Source organism: Camelus bactrianus, chromosome 19 (genome assembly GCF_048773025.1).
Source record: "Camelus bactrianus isolate YW-2024 breed Bactrian camel chromosome 19, ASM4877302v1, whole genome shotgun sequence".
Classification (NCBI taxonomy): domain Eukaryota; kingdom Metazoa; phylum Chordata; class Mammalia; order Artiodactyla; family Camelidae; genus Camelus; species Camelus bactrianus.
The window spans coordinates 15,031,273-15,054,927 of NC_133557.1; the positions used below are offsets into that span (position 1 = coordinate 15,031,273).

At 46.6% G+C, this 23,655-nt stretch overlaps 2 protein-coding genes across 7 annotated transcripts in view; both read left to right on the forward strand.

Annotated features, from left to right (window-relative positions):
- The window catches only part of BPI (bactericidal permeability increasing protein), a 28,051-nt gene extending 20,959 nt beyond the window's left edge, over nucleotides 1-7,092 (forward strand). The window contains exons 13-15 of one of the 2 annotated variants that reach the window (XM_045520951.2): nucleotides 1,151-1,214; nucleotides 2,340-2,419; nucleotides 3,884-7,092. In XM_045520951.2, the coding sequence (XP_045376907.2) occupies nucleotides 1,151-1,214; nucleotides 2,340-2,419; nucleotides 3,884-3,922 (183 nt within the window). In that variant the 3' untranslated portion in view covers nucleotides 3,923-7,092. The remainder of the gene's footprint in view (nucleotides 1-1,150; nucleotides 1,215-2,339; nucleotides 2,420-3,883) is intronic. The other variant, XM_010960739.3, reaches the window with a different exon arrangement.
- A 5,283-nt stretch (nucleotides 7,093-12,375) lies between these two features.
- LBP (lipopolysaccharide binding protein) overlaps nucleotides 12,376-23,655 on the forward strand; it is a 45,021-nt gene continuing 33,741 nt past the window's right edge. Inside the window, exons 1-6 of one of the 5 annotated variants that reach the window (XM_045520947.2) lie at nucleotides 12,379-12,547; nucleotides 15,063-15,177; nucleotides 16,348-16,476; nucleotides 19,842-19,997; nucleotides 20,583-20,646; nucleotides 23,195-23,258. In XM_045520947.2, the coding sequence (XP_045376903.2) occupies nucleotides 12,424-12,547; nucleotides 15,063-15,177; nucleotides 16,348-16,476; nucleotides 19,842-19,997; nucleotides 20,583-20,646; nucleotides 23,195-23,258 (652 nt within the window). In that variant the 5' untranslated portion in view covers nucleotides 12,379-12,423. Of the gene's footprint in view, nucleotides 12,548-15,062; nucleotides 15,178-16,347; nucleotides 16,477-19,841; nucleotides 19,998-20,582; nucleotides 20,647-23,194; nucleotides 23,259-23,655 lie in introns of all 5 variants that reach the window. The other 4 variants (XM_045520949.2, XM_045520950.2, XM_010960737.3 and 1 more) reach the window with 4 other exon arrangements.

The window sequence follows — 23,655 nt, forward strand, 5'->3', positions numbered from 1 at the left end:
CTGAAGTCAGACCGTCCCAACATCCCCTCCAAAACCGATGGAAATCCAGCCAGCCGTTTCCATCCACTAAGATTACAACAGAAGGACCCAAAACAACCTCATTGTATTTTCATGGATTTACTGGTGCCAAGGCTCTCATGGCGGCAGCTGGACTCAGTCTGTAACTAACTTCTGTTTCTGCAGAAAATAAAAATTTTAAGTTCTCAGATTCATGGGAAGAAGGGCACCTCATTCAAGGAGCCCAGGGAATTACAGCCTGCTGAAGGAAACTCAATTGTTCCAGAAACAAAAATGCACATATTTACAAGTTGTAAATGTCACCACTACAGACAAGCATCTTGAGAGTGTTACATTATTTTTGAATTTTTTTCATTCTTGCAAAAGCAAAACATATACATTATAGAGCAGTCAGAACCTACAGATTTACAAATGAGCAATATTCCTATTTTCACTTCTTAATTAAGAATTTGGAATATATCCTTCCTGACTTTTTTCTGTGCATATTTAATAACAAAATGGAATTATGTGGTTCCGTGGCCTGCTTTTTCTTACTCAAAAACCTATCAAGCAAAATCTGCATTGATAATTATATTTCTACACTATTTTAAATAGTTGTACAGTCTCTTAGTATCAAAGTGCCACCATGTTGCCCAGATGATTCCCTAATTGTGGACATGTAGGTTGCTGTTAATTTATTGTTTGGATTATATTTATTGCACTACGTCATTTCCTTAGGATAAAGACCTTAGCGGCATGTTTGCTGGCCCACCAGACACACACATTTTTAAGGATTTTGATGAGTATTGCTGAATAGCCCTCAGAGATTGAACTAATTTGCCCTCTAGTCTGCAGTGTCTGAGCACGTGGATTTTCTTACACAAAGGTTTTCATGTTTAAATGCTCCTCAATGACTTTCCTCACCTCAGCTTTGCCCTCTACCATCTAGAATGTGATTTGCACTTGGAGTTTGTAAAGCAAAAGAGATCTCATTGGTGACCTTGATCCAGCTGCAGAGTTTTCACATCCCCCTGGTGTCCATCTCTCAGCGGTTTTCCGGCTGTGCGGTTGCCCTGGGTGGCAGGGAGGGTGATGGAGAATGGCTGATGCCACAGTGCCCTGATGTGAGTCCCGTCCTCCTCCTGGTCCCCAGGTTGAATTGCTGCAGATGGTCATGAACTATGTCTTGCCCACTGTGGTGCTTCCGGAGATTAACGGTAAGGAGCTTTGGAGAAGTGATTGGTTTTCAGTCCTGGGGAAGTGGGTGGGGTTCAGTCCAGGAGCCACTTAATACCCAGCCCCAGTTCTAGGGGCTGGAGGTGGTCACCCCAAATGAAAATCTAATGGCATCTGACCCAGAAAAGGGACGGGAAAAAGGGAAGTCACATGAGTTGAGTTCCTCCTACGTGCCCATCCATGATGTCATCCAACCTTTGAGACAGCCCCTTGAGACAGGGGATGTTAATATCTCCAGTTTTCATGAGAGGAAATGGAAGATCAGAGAAGTTAACTGATTGCTCCTGGTCACAGAGGAGGTGAGAGTTGGAGCTTGGGTTTGATCCGAGCTCTGAAGCCAGAGCCCTTGGTCTTTTTGCAACTCAGACAGAAGGACCAGGGAAGAAGGGCTAACCCAGGCCAACGTTTACACTCAGCTCGCACGTTGGTAAACCCCCTCACCGCTGCGGAGCCAGGGGCAAGAGTACAGAGGTCCCCATACCGTGTGACTAGAACATTTAGACTATTTAGAAATTATAAATTAAGACAACAAATTATTATATAGATTATGGCTTATCCTTCCACCTTGACAAATCCAGCTTCCTAATGACCTAGGAGATCAAACTGGAGTCTAGAACTGTCCAGAGTTCCATGCCAGAATGTGGTGGAATGGGACGAGCCGGCCCCTGGCCACTGCCCATCTCTGGTTTCATCGTAAACATGGAGGGGCTTTGAGTGCACATGAGTAGATACCCCATCCCATGTCCACAGGCTGTCCACATCCTTACAAACAGCCGCCCCAGCCATCGCTCGGGCCAGGTGTGCACCAGCAGGAGGCTGGTCTCGGGGAAGAGGCCCACACAGGAACTGGATGTGGGCCAGAGGCTGAGGGGGCAGGAATGCGTGGGTCCCAGGTGCCTGGAGCTTGGTGGAGGAGAGAGCCCGAGACTCCAGGCAGCCTTCCCAGGCCTGCACCACTCCATCCCTACCCAGAGCCAGGCACGCTGGTCTAGGAGGCCGCCTGGCTGGCTGTCTTAGGTCCCTGCCCTCTCTCTACCTCCTCCTCCCTGCAGAGGAGATAACCTTAACCTCTACCTTACCCTTGACCTCTACCTTCACCTCCAAAGCAGAGAAGCTACAGAAAGGCTTTCCTCTCCCGTTGCCTGCCTACATCCAGCTCTTCAACCTGGTGCTTCAGCCTCACCAGGTGAGTCCCCCAAGGTCTTCTGCAGCAAAGCCCACACAACAACTGCCTTCCTCCACGTAAGCCCTGTATATAGCACTTTCTTCCCTTACAACAATCCCGGACGGTGGGTGTTGTTAATAAACAGAGAACAAAGGCTGAGGCTCAGGAAAGCCACATGGCCATTAAGTGCAGTCCAAGTTCAAAGCCAGGTCCCTGCTTTTAACCACTGGCAGCACCACTCCCACGATACACTCGGTAAAAACGGAACTCACTCTCTGGCCCCAGAGCCTCTTCTATAAGGTGGATGCATTTAAATATTTGACAAATATGCGTCACATGCATTCCTTTATATCCAGCATCCTTCTAGGCCCGTGGGATATAAAGCATGGTCAGTATCTTGGCAGACTGAGATTCCAGAATGGATGGCTTCCTATTCTCTTTCCCCTCGCCTGACCCCCTAATGGCATTTGACACTATTTTCCCAATCCTGGAATACTTTCTCCTCTTAGCTTTGAAGATTCCCTTTCCCAGTTTTCTGGCCACTCTCCCTTTGCTGGTCTCCTCCCTCTGCTCCGAGCAGGATTCTCCGGGGCTCTGCCCAGGCCTCTGCCCTTCCCCCTCCCATTGCTTTCTCTGATCACTTTCATCCCTTCAAACTCAACAGTCACCTTTGTGCCACCCAGTGACCCAGCCACCCTTCCAGTCTCTTCTACACGCCCGACTGGCATATAGCTGGCTTCCTGGGTGCCTCCACCCTGAGGCCCCTTAAGCCCAGCATGTTCCAACAAATCTGATGAACCTACAAGGAAACCATCACCCACTCCTGCATTTCTTATCATGGGCAGTGGCTTCCTGATAATCTCGTGGCCCTCACGGGAAACCCCCACATCGCTCAGATTCCCCGCTCTCCCTCACCCCCCAATATCAATCAATCCCCGATTCCTTGGACCCAGGAACTACTCAGGGTAAGAGACAATAGAGAAACAGCTGACAGAGCAGAGGAAGCACATCCCCCACGTTCCCCACATTTTACCAAGTTCATCCTTAAAATTCAAAAATGACCCCAATGGGCACAATTTAATTTCTTCCTTTCTGAAAAGTCTGAGTGAAGGGTAGGATGGCACAAAATAGAAGTGATTTTGCAGCCTTGATGGGAAGGAGGGCTCCCTTGAGCTGCCAAGAGGCAGGGATGACAAATGAAGGCCTTCACGGCAGCCGGGGGGTCTCCACGTCTGAGAAGGAAACAGCTGTTTGGGAAGCTGTGGACAGATCCACAGCTGCTGACGTGCAGACCCCAGTGGCGCGATGCCGAGTCCCTCCCGCTCACTCCTGCCTTTCCGTCTGTCCACAGACAAACCTGCTCCGCTCCCTCCTTCCCAAAAGGCAGGCTCCCACAGTTTCCTTCTAAAAACCCAGCAGCCCAACCCACACTCACAAACGAGAGCTGTTCTCCCAACCAAAGCCGGCGTTCTCGTCTCTCCCCAGGATTTCCTGCTGTTCGGCGCGGATGTCCACTTCGGCTGAAGTGTCCGTGCGTGCCGGGGCTGCCAGTCACGCCGGCAGGTGAGGGGCTGTCAGCGCAAGCCGCCTCTCTCGCGGCTTCCTTCTCTAGCTCTTGACGCAGTGACCCTTGCAAACGTCTCCAGACCCAGATTCAGAAATGAACTAAACATGGGGAACTTTGTTCCTTGGAAAAGTGTGTGGTGTGTATTTCAGGGATTAAGCGTTTCTTTCAAGGGCTAAGGCTGCACGGACATTTCCTCCTGGAATTGCTTTTCGATTGTAGAGTATTTCTCTTTGTGCTTCACATAGCGTGCGCACACACACACACACACACACACAATTTGTTTTTTCTGTAACATTCTTTGTGATGGTGTTATTTCTTGTTTTATGTCCATTCATTCGTTCATTGGCTGCCCCGAGTGTGGCCAAGATAAAATCACCTCTTTTTATTTCTCTAAAGTCTTGAGCCCCCACGTGCCTTCTTTCACAGAAAACTCCCACTGTCCCTTTTTGAGGATAACCCTCGTTCCACGCTGCCCAAGAATATCTGGGGCTTACTTAGTCCAAAGAGAGGAGGTCTTGCTTCCTAATGTCAAGCAGAGGGTGTGTAGAGTGTATCCGTTCCCTGGGATGCTGTTCCTGCCACTGCCACATGGTGTCGCTGTTGAACAGTGATTCCGCACAGCCCAGGGTCTTCCTGTGTAGTCATCAATCCACTGTGGCTGTTGCTCCTGCCACCCCCACATGGTGCCGCTGAGCCACTGTCCTGCACATCCTGTTTCCTCTGCCCCATACTGGGTTCCACGAAGTGATGGCTCTCTTGGTCCTTGCTCTCCTGCCCAGCCATTGGGCCCAAAGCAGAACACTGGACTGAGGAACAGAGGCTATTGGAGTTTTTAGTCAGTCACATCCTCCACTGCAATTAGCACTTCCTCATGACTCTCCAGGCTGGTGTGGAAGCCAGATCATCAACCCAGACTGTCCTTGGACTCTTGAATTTCCTTGGGGACTTCGGGCCATTTCCTCTCATGGGACATCAGGTGTGGCTATCTCAAGCCATTAGATAGGTCCTAACAGCATTGAACTTGAAATTGATTGAGCAGTCCTGGAAGACCACCTTAGCTGTTGACATTTGGCCTGAGACCAGAAGGATGAGGAAGAGTTTGAAGCAGACAGTGGGGTATGGGACGACATGATGAGGTGCAGTTTTTAAAATATTCTGTTGTGACTTCTGAAAACGTTGGAGGGGCCAGAGTGGAAAGGAGTGGGCACAATTAGGAGCCTGTTGTTGTCATTCAGACTTCATCCAGGTTGGTGATAGTGAATATGGAGAGAAGCAGTTGTAGTGAGAAAAAGCTGAGAAAAGATACATTTTAAATTTTAAAAGAAAAATGTACATGCTTCTGCTGACATCATCGACTCTGTTAAATGGAGATAGAGATTCTGGGACCACACAGGGGAAGGGAGGGACCTGGATCAAGCACAGAACACTAATGATGTCACTCACAGCACTTTCCATTCCCCAGGGCAGGAATTTTTCCATCTCTTAGATAGAATCACTCCCTGGATTACACATCTGGCAAGTGGCTGAGCTAGGATTCCCACCCTTTCTGTCATCAGAGCCCATGCTCTTTCCTTTCCTCCCAGATGTCCAAATCTGATTTGTTTGGGGCTTGGCATATTTAAGGCAGGACTCCTGTGTTCAGTTGCCCAGGTTGTGCACTGTAAAAAGGCACCAGGCTCAGGGAACAAAATCTTTTCTCCAAGTTGTCCACCAAGAGGGTGCACTTTTTTCTATCTGCCAAAGGCTAATGGAGGCACCGAATAGGAAAAGAAGAAGAAAACTGTGAGGCTGGAAGGAAGAAAATGAATGGGAGCACAACACGGGATGAAGCTGGGAGGCCTTGAAGACTGTTAAGTTCTCTAGGTTTTGTTCCAGAAAAAGAAGAAAGGCCACTGGAAAGTTTTGAGCAGGGGAATGACACAATCCAATTCACATATTTTCTTTAAAAAGTCTTTACTCATCTGGCTGGGGTGGGAGCGTAACTGTTAAGCATGGGGACACAGCCCTTCCTTCCTCCACCCTCACTTCCTCTTCCATCATTCTCTTTGGAGACTTCAGCCCCCTCCCGCACATACCCTCTACTTTCCAAAACATTTGTGTAGCCCCTGCCCTGCTTTCTATAGAAAAAAATGCAATTATTTCTTGGACCTAAAGATGGGTGAGTGGAACACACTGTGCTCTGTGGACCTCTCTCTAATGGCTGAGAAATAGGCAGTTGTTTGGGGGTCTGATGTGAGGAGCATCCCCCAACACACTCCAAATTATCTGCCATGCCGCCTTCAAAACCACTGTTTAAGCGGCTTCTCCCTTCAGGCTAAGCATTGGCTGCTTCAAGTGATGGATCTTGTGCACAGGTTTCCTTCAGGGTGCTGAGAATCTTCTAAAATTAGATTGTGGTGATAGTTGCACAGCTCTGTGAATATACTGAGACCCACTGAACTGTGCCATTTAAATGGGTGAACCTTATGACATATGAAATCTACGTCGATAAAGCTGTTGGAAAAAAAAAAAAAAAGAATTGCCCCCTCTGGACTGCCTAAAAGCTCATCATCAGAGCAGCTTCACTTCTGGTTAAGCATTGCCCTCCTGGGGTTCCTTTTGGCGATGCTGACTTAAAGATTAAGAAGGGGTGTCTACCCTTGGGCTGTGCAACTTTCTAAATGTTACTTAACCTCTCTGATCCTCTATTTCCTCCTCTGAAACATAGAGATAAAACCTTGCCCTCCTTTTTGGCATGAGATTGTTGAGAGGAATCAGTGGTACTAATGATAAATAATTTCATGGCATGGTGGTTAGGAGTGTGAGCTGTGGTCCCAGACACCATGGGTTCAAATCTCTGCTCTGCTATTTATCCGATGTGTGACTTTGAGCAATTAAGTCTCTGGCCTTCAATCTTTTCACCTGTAAAATAAGGTGCATAATAATACCTCATAGAGTTGTTATGAGAATTAAATATATGTGAGATCTGTGGTACAAGACCTGACAAGTAGCAATCAAAGTTAGCACTGAATATTAATAAACCCAGTAATTCTCATTATACTGTAAGAACTATATCTGGCTTGCTACAGTTATATGCCCAATACCTGCCATACAATTGATGCTCAATAAATATTTATTTTTTAAATGATCTGGGATTTGAATCCACATCTCAAAGCCACTCATGGTTTTCAGAGCATGACCCGCAGCTTCCTACCTGGGCGGGCCTGACCCCCAGAGCCAGGACTGCTGCCCAGCTAGAAATCTGGGTTCAGTGATGGATTCACAGCATGGCCAGTCCTGTCTCTCTCCGTCTCAGCTTCCCCGTCTGTAAAAGCAAGGGCCCTCTGGACTTCCAGGAAAGGAATCCAATAAAGTGAGCTCTGGCAAATATTAAAGAATCTTTTCTTGCTGAGACATGTTCATTTTAACAGAAGCTCCTTAGGGTCCCCAAAGCTGTCAAGACCCAGTGAAATGAGGCTACGGCTGGAATTTTGGATGCTGCCAGTTGAAGAGGCAGAGAAGGAGGTGGAGGGAGAGATTCAAGGGTCTTCAAGTTCCTTAAAGTCTCCCTGGGGTGAGGGGCTGTGTGTCCCCATGGCCAAACCTGCTCCAGGGGGTCTCCTAGCATCCCAAGTAGGTGACACCATCTCAAACCACAATGGATCATCACTCACAGTACTACTTTTTTCTGTGGATCCACATGCTTCAGGGTGTGTGTGTGTGTGTGTGTGTGTGTGTGTGTGCGCGTGCGTGCGCATGCTTGCTGCCACAAATATCAAACTCCGCAATGCCCTATAGAGATCCAGAACTACAGCTCTTCACAACATCCTTCCCTTCAACTAGAGCCTATGTTCTCAGGGCTGCAGGCACCGTCAGAGAAAACTGCCCTGAAAATAAGCGTGAACAGAGGTATGAATCACTGAGCTTGGAGGGAAGTTGGAGCTCATTTAGCGCCTTATTCTCAAAGTGTGGTCCGAGATCAGCAGCACCTGGGAGCTTGTTAGAAATGCAGAGTCTCAGCTCCCAAAAGAACCTGATCAATCAGAATTTGCATTTAACAAGATCCCTGGTGTGTATACATACATATATATGTATATAGATAGATAGATACATACATACATACATACCACACTTCTTTATCCATTTATCCATTGACAGACACTTGGGTTGTTTCCATTCTTGGCTATTGTGGATAATGCTTCAATAAACATGGAGGTTCATATATCTCTTTGATACCCTGTTTCAATTTTCTTTGCATTTATACCAAGAGATGGAATTGCTGGGTCATATGATAGCTCCATTTTTAATTTTTTGAGGGTCTTCCATACTGCTTTCCATAATGGCTCTATCAATTTACATTCCCACCAACAGTATACAAGCATTCCCTTATCTCCACATGCAAAAGTTATATATATAACATATATACGTACATACACACACACTATGAAATATTATTCAGCCATGAACAGGAGGCAACCCTGTCATCTGATGTAACATCATGGACCTTAAGGGTATTATGCAAGGCAAAAAAAAAAAGATAAATACTGTATGATACCGCTTATCTATGGAATCCAAAAAAACTGAACTCATAAAAACAGAGGAGAATGACGATTGCCAGGAGCTGGGTGGGGGAGGTGGAGTTGGGAAAGTGTTATTTAAGGTCACAAATTTGAAACAAGTAGATAAAAAAGTCCTGCAGATCTAATGCAGATCAGAGGCAAAAATGCTATATCATAAACATCAAGGTTGCTAAGAGACTAGATCTTAATTGTTCCCACCACAAAAGAGAAATGATAATTACGCGCTATGATAGAGGTATCAGCTAACGCTACAGTGGAAATCATATTACAACATGTAAATCTATGAAGTCAACATGTTGTACACTTTAGACTTATAAGTCAATTATATCTCAATGAAAATCCATTTTAAAATAAATAAATAAATAAACGAGATCCCTGGAATTCGAGAAACACTGTCCTAGTCCAAAACCTTCATCTGTGTTTGGAGGCAAAGTGAGGCTCAGAGAGGGGTGTAGTTTGCCCTGTGTCACACAGCCCATCAGGAACAGAGCCTGGACAAGGACCCAGGCTCCCACGCTGCCAGTCTGTCACGTGTTCTGGCTCTGTGTTTTGACACACGCTGCTGCCTTCTCCTGGACTACCCTTGGCTCTCTCCTCTGCAAAACCTCATGTGACCTACAAGACCCAAGAGGCTGTCACCTCTCTATGGAAGGCGGCCCCCAAAGACACCCTGGGTGCCAGAGCAAGGGTTGCTGTGTACTTTTAGTTCTGTCTTTCACAGGCTACTGTCCGTGCGCAAGACCTGTGTGGACTTTGGGAAAGAATTCAGAGCACTCCACTAGAGGAAAGGCACCTGCTGCAGAGGGTCAGTACACAGAAGAACTAGTGTACCAGTTGTGCCAGTCAGAGTCCGGGCAGGACACCAGAATCCAACTCATGGCTCCTGGGATTCAAATGAAGGGGTTATTTATAGAGTTGGGGGACAAGCTTAAGGAAACAGGTGAAGGAGGTGAGGCCCCCCAGGAACTAGCCTCCCTAGGCTTGAAGCAGCAAAGAAAGGAGTTGGGGTGTCCAAGCCCGGGGAGGGACCGGAGCCGTAGGGGAAGAAGTGTCAGGAGTGAGGGCCAGACCTGAGATCCAAAGCAAGGAAGAAGTGCCTTGATCCCTCTCTCTTCCTGACCTCTGACCCCCTCCCTGCTGCCCTTTGGCTGAGTGCGATTACAGATGAGGAAACTGAGTCAGCGTGCCCAAGATCACCCGGTGGGCGAGCCAGGATTCAAACCCAGGCCATCTGGCCCCAGAGTCCATGCCCTTAACCTTCCACTTTTCTGCTTTAAGTTCATTCACCAAATTATCGACTGTGTGCTGCTCAGGATTCCAGGCCTTGTGGTTTCCAAATTCCGGGTTTTCCAATGTCTTTTCAAGACTTCTGTTGTCAGCACACAATAAACACCGTTCTTACTAGAGGGGGAGCGGTTTCTCTGCTGCAGGGCCTGATGGGAGTGGGAGTGTCGGTGGCGTTGGATTTCATGGAAGTGGATGGACAGCCTGGAACAAGAAAAGCCCGGGGTGCTGACCAGTGTTGGAGTCACGCTGTTCCCAGGGGCCTCTGCCGGGTCCTAGGTTACCAGCAGGGACCTTGAGCTGGAGATGGGCACCTGTGGGGGTGGAGGCCTGGCCTGGGGCCCTGGGATACGCTCGCTGGCTGACCGGGAAAGGTCTAAGGTCTGAAGGTTGCTCCTGTGGGAACTCTCGCCCCTGCAATCGGCCCCCAGCCCAGACTGCCTCAGACTGCGGCCGGAGGAAGAGTGACATCTGTGTCCCCGCAACGTCCCCACTCTAGATTGTCCTCCCCCCTCTCCAAGCTGGGAGCATCCATGGGAGTCACCTGCTCTGCCCCCTCATTTTACAGAGGGAAACTGAGGCACGAGAAGGAAACCAGGTTTACTGAGGGTCACAGGGCGGGGCAGGAGCTGAGCCAGATGGGAACCCTGGTTTCTCACCTCCCAGCCCGGGATCGCTCCCTACCTCTGCAGACTGAGTCCAGGAAGCAGACACCCCAGGCACACTGGGAGCCCCTGGGAGACCTTGGCAGCTGCCAAGCCTTTGTCCTTGCTCTTTGCTCAGCCTGGAATGGCGCTTCCAAAGGCTGGCTCCTCCCCACGCTGAAGGTCTCAGCTCAGCACACCACCTCAGGGAAGACTTCCCTGACCATGGCTTTGGAAAAGCGTCCCACAGATCTGCGTTCAGACCCCCGCTGGGTGACTGTGGCCTAATGACTTCACCCCTCTCAGCCTCAGTTTCTTCAGCTCAAAATGAGACTGAAATGCTCACCTTAAAGGGCTGCAGCAGGGCCGAGAGGAGGCGTGTGGCATAACCAGCATGGTGCCCGGCGCATGATAGGGGCTCAATAAATATTGCTTTCCCGCCAGTTTCCACTAATGCTGGAAGGATCATAGGATTTGAAGGCTCAGCCCTGCCTGCAGGAGCACCCAGGCGGCTTGGGGTGTGGTGACAGAGGACTCCGACAACCTCAGCCTTGGGCACAGAGGAGCAGAAAAGCCCTGGCTGTGGGCTTCCAGGCACTCAGCGCGGGAAGTTCTGATCTCAACCCCAATTCCAGTGCCTTTTATGACCCACTGGGGAAAAACTCCATCACTCCTGCCACGGGCAATTTATTGAGGCAGTCATGAAGGCCCACCCAATTTCAAGGGGAGGGCACAAGCCTCCCCCTTTCGATGGAAAAAGTATCAAAGAATTTGTGGGCATATTTTTAAATGACTACAATTACAAAAAGGCAGAGAGTGGTCAAAGCAATGATGGAGAAAGTGCAGAGGATTCAGGGACCCCAAAGGAGAATCATTCTCTAATCCAGGGAAACTTGGGGGTATCAGGGAAGGCTTCCCGGAGGTAGAGGCAGAACAAAATTCACAAATACAGGGAGTCCTTGGGAAAGGAGAGATCCCTATGAGTTAAGCACACCTCTACTATAAATTTTGATTTCCCAAATAAAATTGGATTGCCTTTACTTACTGCAAATTCACTGTATCCCGAGAAAATTAAAAATCTGAAATACCAGCAAACAAAAAGATTAAAAAAAAAAAAAAAAACCACAATCCTGCCCATCCAACCATAACTCATCCCTCATAACTCCTTGCTAAAAATTTTCCAGATTGGCAAACATGGGAACAGAACAAAGAAATAGAACCTCACTCTATCAAGAAAGACCTTTATTTCTGCAGCCTCTCTTTAAATGCGTCACAGTTAATGTACCCAATGCCCTTTGTTGAATGCCTTACATTGGGTCCCACTCTTGCCTTGTCGATGTCACATGGAGCAGCAAAGGGCATCTTACTGCAGTGACGTATTTCCACACTGACTTAATTATGTACCGAGAGTCAAGTTCCAGAAGTGGAATTGCTGGATCACCAGGCATGCAGGTGTGTAAGGATTTGCCAAATTGGCTTCCAGAAAATTTTACCACCAGCGAGGTTTGAGAAAGCCTGTTTTCCCACAGGAGATGGGGAGTAGGGGGAGGAGGGGAAAATATCTTTTTCACATAAACAGAGTTGAGTATAACTCAACTGGCTTTGACTCCCAGCTGTGCCACCTGCCAGGTGTGTAAGTTTGAGCCAGTGACGTGGCTTCTCTGAACCTCAGCCTCCTTGTCTGTAAAACCCGGCCTTCCTGGTTATCGGTGTGGGGTCTTTTACTGGGAAGGGTGTACAGAGTGTCACCTGGGCCCAGGCCAACCCACCCTCTGGCCCCTGGCAGGGACAACAGGCTTTTAAGTATGACCTGTGACCCCCTACAGTGTTGCAAGCAGGTTCCAGTCACCAGGCCTCCCCTTCCTGATCCCAGGAACCCGCCCCACTCAGGGGCCACCCCCGCCCTCGGGCCTCAGCTACTTAAGGGAGCTGAGGCTGCGACAGGCCTGGCCCAGCCTGCTGGGAACCAGGATGGGGGCCTTGGCTGGGGCCCTGCCCTCTCTCCTGCTGGGAATGCTGCTCATGTCTGCCCCAGAGACCCTGGGTGCCAATCCCGGCCTGGTCGTCAGGATCACCAACAAGGGCTTGGAGTACGGTAAGGAGCTGCGAGGTCGGCTGGGCTTGGCTGACCCGCTTGGCCCCAGGCTGCTCTGGGTACAGCCGGGGACACAGACGGGATTCTCCTTCAGGTCGGCGCAGCCAGCCCGGTCAGGCAGCTCTGGCTCAGGTCCTGGCCTCGTCACCCAGCCACTGGGCTCCTGGGGCATGTAACTTGTCTTAGCTGGGTTTCCCACTGGCCAATGGAGAGAAAGAGTTGGGCACAAGTAGTTGATGGGGGAGGTGAAAACATAGGAGAGTGGGAAGGCGAGATGGGGGAGGGCAGGTGGCCAGGGGAGGTGTGTTAGTAAACCAGCTGTCACCCCAGTTATGGGAACAGTTCCGCTGGAAAAGACTTGTTCAAATTTGAAAACATATGCCTTAAAACTAGATGTTGGGGAATGGGGTGGTGGGTATAGCTCAGTGGTAGAGTGTGTGCTTAGTATGCATGAGGTCCTGGGTTCAATCCCCACTACCTCCATCACAAAAAAAAAAAAAAAAAAAAAAAAAAAAGAAATACTTAAAAAAAAAGAAGTATTAAAAAAAAAACTAGTAGGGGAGGGTATAGCTCAAGTGGTAGAGCACATGCTTAGCATACACAAGGTCCTGGGTTCAATCCCCAGTACCTCCTCTAAAAATAAAATAAATTAAAAAAAATTTTTTTAATTAAAAAAAATACTAAAGGGATAAATTAGGGGTTGGGGATTAACAAATACACATTACTATATATAAAATAGATAAACAACAGGACCTACTGTATAGCACAGGGAACTATATTTAATTTCTTGTAATAATGTATAATGGAAAAGAATCTGAAAAGAAAAAGAAATATGTATATGTACCTAAAACTAACATTGTAAATCAACTACACTTCAATCAAAAAAAATTTTTAATGGATGTCAGAACGGTGGTTACGTCCCGCAGCCGGTAGCAAACCAGGCGCCCAGAAGGGTGTTAGGGTTTCATTACATCTTGCTCTAGAGGGCGGCTAGATGGGTGCATAAACATGTAAAATTTCTTCCCAATAACTTTAAGATTAGTGCCTTTAAGGTTTTACCTCTAAGTATATTATACCTCAGTTTCAAAGAATGGGTAAAATTACGGCTATTGATTTACAATATTGTATTTCGTGTGTACAGCATAGTGATTCAGTTATTTTTTCGCAGATTATATTCCATTATAGGTTATTACAAGATATTGAATATACAGTAAATCCTTGATGCTTATTTATCTTATACAGAGTAGTTCGTATCTGTTAATCCCATACGCTTAATTTGTCTGTCCCCCATCCCTCTCCCTTTTGGTAAACATAAGTTTGTTTTCTATGTCTGTGAGTCTGTTTCTGTTTTGTATGTCGATTCATTTGGATTATTTTTGAAAAGATGCTAAAACAAGTCCTCAGAATTAATCCAAGGGGCAAGGGATCTGAGGTAGTTATATACCGTTCCCCACAGTAATTGATGGAGGGCTGGTCCTCACATTTGTGGAGCCTCAATTGCCTTATCTGTTCAATGAGGTAATGACATTCCCTCAGGTAGAGTTGCTGGAAGACCAGACTGGATGGGAACAGAGAGAAAGAAATCAGGAAGGGCTTCTTGGAGGAGGTGAGGTAGAAAAGATAAGTGGGAGTTAGCCAGGGACAAGGGATAGCATTCTGGCAGAGACCAGCTTGTGCATTTGCTCAAGGGTGGACTGCAAACTGGAAAGAGGTGGAGTTAGGGAGACCGCTGGTCATCTGTGTACACATGCCCTCCCTGAGAGCAGAATTCTAGCTCTCTAGCGCCTCAGAATATACAGACAGTCCTAGTAAATGCTGTTTATATTGAAACCTAAATCAGGCAAAGTTTGCCTTTTGATCCTTTCCACTGTGTGAGTCTACCACATTTCTTTAAGTCCTCTAAAGCTGGACATTTTGGTCCTTTCCATATTTTCAATAGCATAAACCCTGCATTTACTGAGTGCCTAATGTATGCCAGGCATAAAGCAAGGGTGCTTTTCATCCTGCCAGCCCCCTTTCTGGGCTGCAATGATCTCTTTTAATCCTCATGCCACCCCAGGGAGGAAAGTATTATTATCATTGCTACTAGACAGACCAAGAACGCCAAGGTTGAGGACTTGCTCAAGGTCACCCAGCAAGAAAGATGCCAATGTGAGGATTCTAGTCCTAAAATCCTTACAGTTTCTTCTACACAGGTTAGATGCCATGAAGGATAGGAAAGAGGGCCCCTCAGCCAAGCACACGGCACTCCTCTCCCGTGGAGTTGCTGACAAAAACATTGTTTCCTCATCCATGTAATGGGCACAAACATAACTACCCCACCTGAAATGCAGTGATGCTTCTGAGTGTCTCTCATGCTACCTGGGACTCCAGAGGGGCTCAATAACCTGCAACTGTAATTAATGCTAATAGGGAAGTTGGCCCTTTTCCCCAGGGCAGGTGGGAGCCACTGAAGGGTTTAGAGGGGAGGGAGGCAGGCCAACCAGTCTGACTTCCAGCTTTTTTCTGTCCACAGTGGCCAGAGAGGGGCTGGTGGCCCTGCAGAATAAGCTGCACAAAATCACACTGCCCGATTTCACTGGAGATGTCAATATTAAACATGTCGGCAGTGGGCACTATGAGCTCTACAGGTAGGGCTCCTTTCTGCTGGGGCCCTGAGGAGTCTGGGCAGGGCTGGAGGTCTGGAGAGGAAGGGAGGGAGAGCCCCAGGATTGGGTCAGGACAGACAGACAGTGGGATGGGGCAGATGGTGGGATGGTTCCTTGCAGAATTCAGAGGGAAATTCTGAGAAGAACTTGGGCCCCTTCATTCATTCATACAACAGATATTAATGAAGACCTCCTAGCTGTGGGAACTGAGCCTCAGTTTTCTTATCTGTAAAATGGAGATAACTTGCTACTTCTTTGGGGTGATCATCCAGGGTGTGGCCTGGCCAATGGATGTAATTTGGAAGAGAAGATAGACCTTAAACTTTCTTGTAGACCTTAAACTTTAAATAGAGTAGTCCAACGGTTAGAGCTGAGGTTTGCACATCTGGAGGAGTCAACGAAGTCTTCCCGGAGTGGCGGCATTCGAGCTGAATCTTCAAAGGATCATTAGACACAAGCAGCTGATGCTAAAAAAGGCATCACTTTTTGAAAGACAGACAATGGAGTTGGGGCAACTGGGCCCATAGCTCATCATGCCCTCTCTGCTCACCATCACTGATGGCTTCAGTCACTCCTTCTTTTATTCTGTCCATCAGTAAACATTTATTGAGCACCTACTGTGTGCCAGGCAAAGAAAATGGAACCTGACTATTCTTTTCCCATTGACGGCCCCACCACGTGTATCATCTTCTCCTAGCCCTTTCGTGTCTCTTTTCAAGGCTGCCCTCGGCCTTCCCTGAACTGGATTCCCTGACTGGGACGTGAGGAGGACGGGGATGGCGGGCTGTGTTTATGTGCCCTGCTCGGGACCCAACCAGGGTCAGGAGATTCATGGGCTCTGGTCCTGACTGTGCAACTTTGGGGAAATGCATACTTTCCAAGAGGTTCTATTCCTGCTCTGTTAAAAGGGGATCAGAACTGCACTGACCCCTCTGTGAGGCCTGACAATGCATATAAGGCACTTAGCATGGCCGCAGATTCAGTGTAGGGCACACAGCAGGTGACAGCAAGTGAGTGGGGGGAGCCGCACGCCAGGCTCTGCTGGCCTAGTCCGCGCGGGGATGGGGGTGAGAGCAAGACCCCTGCTGAGACTGGACCTGCCTCCGCCTCCATGTGGGGGCTGATGCCGCTTCCCTGGGTCTCTCTCCCCAGCCTGGAAGTCCACAGCTGCGAGCTGCTCGGCTCGGCTCTGACGCCCCTCCCCGGCCAGGGCCTGCATTTCAGCATCTCTGACTCCTTCATCAGGGTCAAGGGCAAGTGGAAGGTGCGCAAGTGGAAACTGTAAGTGGACTCTGTGCTTGGCCTTGGCATTCCTTCCCTCCCTCTTGGGTCCAGGGTGTTCCTAGCTCATCAAAAGTCCACATGGTGGAGAGAAGGAGTGCAGCCCAGAGGAAGACCAGGGTCTGGGTCCTGGCCCTTGGCTGAGCCCCTTCCCCTCTCAGGCCTCTCTGATGGGGCAGTGGTTGAACTCAGTGAGACAATAGTGTGTCTTCTGGGTTTGCTTCCCCCACAGCAGACCCCAAGACAAGAATTCAAGTGCAAGTATTTTCTCTGGAGAGTAACCTAGGGAAACGTCCATGGGGTGTGCAGAAGGGAGGTGGCAAGAAGGACGTAGGCCTGGCAGCTAATGGAGCTTGACCCTCCTGGGGACCCCTGGGGACAGTGTAGGCAGAGCCCACCTCTGAGTTCCCCCACCCTCCTGCTTGTCATTGGTCAGGGGTGACTCCCAGGGGCACAAACTCTCCAGCACTGTGAACTGTTCTCTGACCTCCAGTCCTTGGAAGGAAGGTGGGTTAGTTTCCCTGGGCAGCCAGAGTGAAATGTCACAGACAGGAGGCCTCAAACAACAGAATTTTTTTCACATTCTGGAGGCTAGAAGTCCAAGACCAGGATGTCGGCAGGTTTAGTTTCTTCTAAGGCCTCTTGCCTGAGCTTGCAGGTGGCTGCTCTGTCTCCGTGTCCTCACATGGTCATCCTTCTGTGAGCCTGCACTCCGAGTGTTTCTCTGTGTGTCCCAATCTCCTCTTCTTAGAAGGACACCAATCAGATTGGACTCTGGCCCACTCTAATGGCCTAATTTTCAATCAATCACTGTTTAAAGGCTCTGTCTCAAATACAGTCACATTCTGTGTCCTGGAGGGTTAGGACTTTCAACATAAGAATTTTGGGGAGACACAGTTCAGCCCCTAACAGGAAGGTAACAATGCGTGTTGTGATCACATTTACACTTCAGACCTGCACTGTCCAATAAGGTCACCTCTAGCCACATGTCTTGACTGAGTACATGAAAAGTGGTTGGTACACACTGAGATCTGCTGTTAAGTGTGAAACAGCTGATTTGCAGACAGTACAAAAAGCGAACATAAGAAAACTTATTAGTAACTTTTCCATTGATTCCATGTTGAGTTGATAATATGTACTATCAAAATTAATATCACCTGTTTCTTTTCACCTTTTTTAATGTGGCCACTAGAAAATTTTAAATAACCTATGTGGTTCACATTATATTCCTTTTGGGTGGCACAACTTTAGAAAGATGCTCAGTAGAAATGTCACCTATATACGACATCTATTTAATTTCTGTGCAAGGAATCAGGCCATACTCTTCTGCCCTGGATTTTTTTCATTAAAGTATCTTAAAGCTCTCTTTGTGGGAGCATATAAATAGCTACTTCATTCTTTTTTTTTTTAATCTTTTTTAAATATAGTTTTTTATTGAGGTGAAATTCCCATAACATAAACTAACCACTTTAAAGTACACGAGTCAGTGGCATTTAGTACCACAGTCACAAGTTGTAAAACCACCACCTCTGTCTAGTCCCACAATAGGTTCATCACCCCAAGAGATGCTCCGTACCACTGAGCAGTCGCTCCCCACTCCCCACCCCCCGTAGCCTTGACCATTCCTCCTTCTGTCTCTGTGGATTTACCTATTCAGGACCTTCCAAACAAATGGAATCATACAAGATATGACATTTTGCGTCTGGCTCTGTTATGTAGCATAATATTTTCAAGATTCATCCACCCTGCAGTACTCATCAGTACTTATTCCTTTTTATGGCTGAGTAATATTTCATTGTATAGCTAGGTCCCATTTGGCCTCATGCTTTCTATTTTTTTATTTATTTTTATCAAAGCATAGTTAATTTACAATGTTGTGTTAGTTTCTGGTGTACAGTAGAGTGATTCAGTTATACATATATTCAGATTCTTTTTCATATTCTTTTTCATTATAGGTTATTATAAGATATTGAATGTAATTCCCTGTGCTATACAGTAGGACCTTGTTGTTTATCTATTTTATATGTTGTAGTTTGTATCTGCTAATCTCAAACTCCTAATTTATTCCTCCCCCTCTCCCCACTTTGGTAACCGTAAGTTTGTTTTCTATGTCTGAGAGTCTTTTTCTGTTTTATAAGTAAGTTCATTTGTATCATTTCTTTTAGATTCTACATATTAAGTGACATCATATGATATTTGTCTTTTTCTTTCTGACTTCACTTAGTATGGTCATCTCTAGGTCCATCCATGTTGCTGCAAATGGCATTGTTCCTTTTTTATGGCTGAGTAGTATTCCATTGTGCGTGCGTGTGTGTGTGTGTGTGTGTGTATGCCATGTCTTCTTTGTCCAGTCATCTGTCAGTGAACATTTATGTTGCTTCCACATCTTTGGCCTCATTTTTTCTAAAAGCTACATAGCATAGGTGCCCACAACGTAGTGAACCTATCCTGACTAGTTGACATTTAAGGTTGTTTTCTCATTTCTTGCTATTACTTGTGATGCTGCAATGAGCTGCCCCACATATATATCTTGACAGGATGAGCCACAGAGTAAAGACTTAGAAGTAAAATTACTGGGGCAAGGATATGTGGTTAAATTAGGATAGATCCCACCCATTTGTGTTCCAGATGTGCTCTCCCAGCCAGTGCCTGGTTGACCCATATCTTCACAAGCACTGGGTATGAAAACTTCTAATCTTTTTATCAATCTGGTGGGTGAAAACTGGCATCATTGTGATTTTCTCTTTTAATAACGTTTCATGTGCTTATTTGCAATTGAACTTCCTGTTCATATCTTTGATCTCTTTTTTTTTCCCCTTTGGGTTGTTTTGTTCTTTCCTTGTTACTTTGTATAGGCCTTGTTCTTTGTGTGTTAAGGAAATGAAATCATATATTAGCTCATATGTTAAGGAAATTAGCTCTTTGGTTGGCTCAAGATACAATTTTTTTTTACTTTGCATATGGCATTTTTTGTTGTTATTCATTACAGTTTTTTTTTAAACAGGGTTTTTAAAATAAGCCTTTTTTTTCACTAAAGTTTTAATTTTCTGCGCTGGCAACCATTTCCTGAAAGCATCTTAAAGGACAACCATTTCCTTTATGGCTTCTGAGACTTGGATCCCGCCTAGAAAGGTCTTTGCTCATCCCTGATCATAACTAAATGGACCCAAGCTTTCTTCTTGATTTTTTATGTTTGTATTTGTGATGAATCTTTGCTTTGTAATAAATATTTATAATAATTTTTTAAATTAAATTTTTATTCCAGCTTCACTTCTGTGCAGATAAGAATTGAGATTTATACTTTCCCCCAAAGCAGTGGCCGACTCTAATCTAGGAATCAACTATTGGTTCTCTTTCTCCTCCAGGAAACTACAGGGCTCCTTTGACCTGAAGGTTGAGGGCATCACCATTTCAGTCAATCTTCTCCTGGGCAGTGAGCCCTCTGGGAGGCCCAAGGTCGCTGTCTCCAGCTGTAGCAGCCACATCCGTGATGTAGAGACACATGTGTCAGGAGATTTGGGGTAGGTTACCACTGGCTGCAGCTAGAGACCCATCCAGCCCAAGGCCTGGCCTCTGATGAGCATCCGGGTCCAGGCGTAATCCACAGGCAGATCACGTGCACTTGGAGATAATTCTTTGGGGGACCTGCTGAAATTAGCAGAAGCAAGTTTAAGTTCAGAGTCTTGGTGTGTCATTTCCACCAAAAAATGAACTTCATGGGACCACCATCAGGCAAATGAAATTTGGCTACTGAAGGAATACAAAGGCTTTTGGCCAAAAGAGAGTTGATGAAAATATACACACCCTTCAAGGAGTCTCTTCAAGTGTCAGTTTCTTCGATTAGAAAAACATGGATTCTTGAGCCCCTCCCCCAAATCTACTGAATTTGGGGTGCTGCAGGGGGCTGGGATGCCAGATGCACTGAATCATTGAGTGTGCTGGGAGCTGGGACTCTGAGTTTTCATCCCATCCAGGATTCTGGGACACAGCTGGGTACCGCGATGGGGTAGGGAGGGCTCCCTTGGGGACCGGCCTGGCTCTCCCTGGAGCCCCACCGTCCTTGCATTCAGTGGCACAGCTGACTGTCCCCTGGCTTCTCTTCGCAGGTGGCTGCTGAATCTCTTCCACAGCCAGATCGAGTCCAAATTCCAAAGAATGCTGGAGAGCAAGGTATGAGTGGCCAAGTGAGCCCCTATGGGCTGGGCACAAGTCCTCACAAACCTCTGGCCTTGGATGGCCCTGGGGGCTGGCCCAGCCATTCTCATACCCAAGGCCTAGAGAGGACAAATCAAGGTCATGGAGTTGGTATATGGCAAAACTGGGGGCAGAATATGGGTCTCTGGACTCTGAATCTGTCTGGTTAGGCAGAGAATGGTTAAATTTCTGACCAATGTTGAAACAGCAGAGGCCAAATGGAAACTCCTGCCCCTCCCTCTGCTTGGCCTTGCTCACTGCCCGCCACTGCCCTGCAGTCTGCAAAGGCCAAAAAGGAAATCAACACTTAGGGGCCTGCAGGGACCAAGCAGGAGACTTCGGGAGTATGTGGACCAGGAGGGAGCTCTGGTTTCTACTGGGATGTACTCCTGAGGACCTACCTTGTCTTGGGGAAGCAGCAACAAAGTGCTAGTTTTCCCTATTAAAAAAATTTATGTGGAATCTCCAAATTTTGGAATCTCTACCTAAAACAAAGAGGTCTCATGTTAACTTTCAGTTCTCCCACTCACTACATTCCAAAATCTCATATCTGAGATATCATATACCTGGAGCTGTGTCTGCAGCAATGATTGTGCTTGGGAAGGGAGAAAGCAATGAAGGAGGAAAAGGGAAAACACACACACACCCCTCCTCTCGGTTTGACGTTTGGTTTGGCCATGAGTGCCCCCTGGTGGTTGAAGCTGGAATAGCATGTAGACCCCACAGATTGGATGTGGCAAGCTAGCTGCATTCTGTTCCTTTTCTTATTCTGGGGTCCCGGGGATCTAGGATAGCTTGGGGAATATGTAATAATTATCGTGATAATAAATTACCACGATAATAGTTATTTTTATAAATTAGTATAATTAATGTTATACCAAACGTATCATTGCATAACTATTCTTATTTATAATAATAATGGCGACTATTTATTGAGCCTGTAGTTGGCCAGGAATAATGTACTAAGCACTTCACATGGGCAATGCCACTGAATCCTACCCACAACTTTTGAAGGAGATGCCGGTTTCCTGCACTTAATGGAGGAGGCTTAGAGCATTTAGTAACTCACCTGGGGCCACCTTGTTGACAGAAGGCTAGGTAGGGATTTGAACTTCCTGGAGCTTGGAGCAGCTTGTCCCAAAGGCCTTGTAAGGGCTGGATGTCTCAGGAAAGATGGAGATCTTTCTTGACCCCTGGTCCTTGTGGGTCTTCAGAAATCTCCCAGGACAACTAAGAACCTGGTTGCAGGATGGTTCTGACGCGCCAGTTGGGGAGGGATGTGGTATCTGACCAGCAGGGCTAAGAATAGCAAGTACTTACTGAGTGCTTGCTCCCTGGGCCATCCACCCTCTTGGACACCCCCCTGCCACCCCACCCCACATCCCTCTCCTCCTCTGTATATGTAGATCCATTTGCACCGTAGGCGGTAACTGGTTAACTTTTAAAAGCAGTTTAAAGTGAAGACTCACTCACACACACCTGAACAAAGAAAATATTTACCTATAAATCCAAATGTTTTTAAAATACAGTAAATGTAAATTCCTTTGATGTCAGCCTAGACCTAGTCTTTGTAAACAGTCTCTTGATTGGTTTTCTGCAGTCCTTTTTGCTTACAACATTCTGCTACAAATTCCAGCTCAGATATCTTTTACTACAATGAGAATCTAAAGACATTTGCAGGGCAACCCTGATGCAGAATCCTTCTAGGTTTTTATGATGTTTTTCCTCATAAGCTTTTCTCGCCCACACCAATTTACTAGCATTTTTTTTAAGCAACTCACCCTTCCAAGGCATTGATCTCAGGTTTTCATAGAAACAATTCATCTCTTAGTCATATTTCATGGGCTTACGTAAGAAATAATTCGAGTGACTATAACAGCAAGTAAAGCAAACAGGGTTGAGAACACATTTTTTTTTTCTTAAGAAGCAAGCAACTCAATCAGGGCAACACATTCTGAGTGCCTACTGTGCGTGGCAGCCTGCTGGGTGTGAGTGTTCCGTCTTGCACGGGCAGCAGGGAAAACGGGAATATTGATCAATCCAGCCAACCTGTTAAGTGATGACATTTAAGAAGTATCTACGTTAATTATCCACTCATTTGTGTGGCTTTTGCTACTTACTGTCTAGTTCTGCTACTAGACTCTAGATTCTGGGTGGCCAGGGCCCCCCCCCCCAAAGGAAAAAGTCTTTACTGAGGAGCTTTGGCCAGTGACTCCAGTGCATGACCTCTCAACCGGCTGTGTAGGAGGCCACCCAGCTCTGATATCCAGCCCTGGGATCGACTTTGACAGGTCTGATTGGACCTTTTTGGGGTCCCCATGGGCTCTTGCATGTTTTTGATCATTTCCAATTTCTAAGCACCTGGCACATCATAAGCCCTTATAAATTTTTGTAGCATTAATGGCCAATTAGCAAATACGTGAAATAATGTGACGAAACAATTAGCACAGGGCATGATCAAAGCCAGGGAGCTCACTCAGGCTTTCTCTTCTCTTCCCTTTTCTTTTTTTTTTTTTTTTTTCAGATTTGTGAAAAGATCGAAGACTCAGTGCCCTCTGACTTACAGCCTTATCTCCAAACTCTGCCAGGTAGAACACCCCACCCACCCGTGGGACACTTTATTGTTATTAGTTTTTATAAGTGCATGTATGTACCTACAAACTCTTACACGGGACAGAAGTATTGAAAGTAAAAATTAAAGTCCCCTTCTCTCTCCAAATTTTCTTCCAGGAGGTAACCTCTATTTGGGGTGTATACTCTCAGATATTTCCTTTGCATGTACATATAAATATAAATACACACATACACAAGTATATGATGATATGTTCCATATGTATTCCTTTTGTTCATGAATATAGGTGAATATATATGGTCTGTAAGAGTACAGACATTGTTCTTTTGTAACTTGTATACCTTGGAGAGTTTCCATATCAGTGCATATAAATTGATCTCATTTTTAAAAACGTTTTTGTGGAAATTAATACA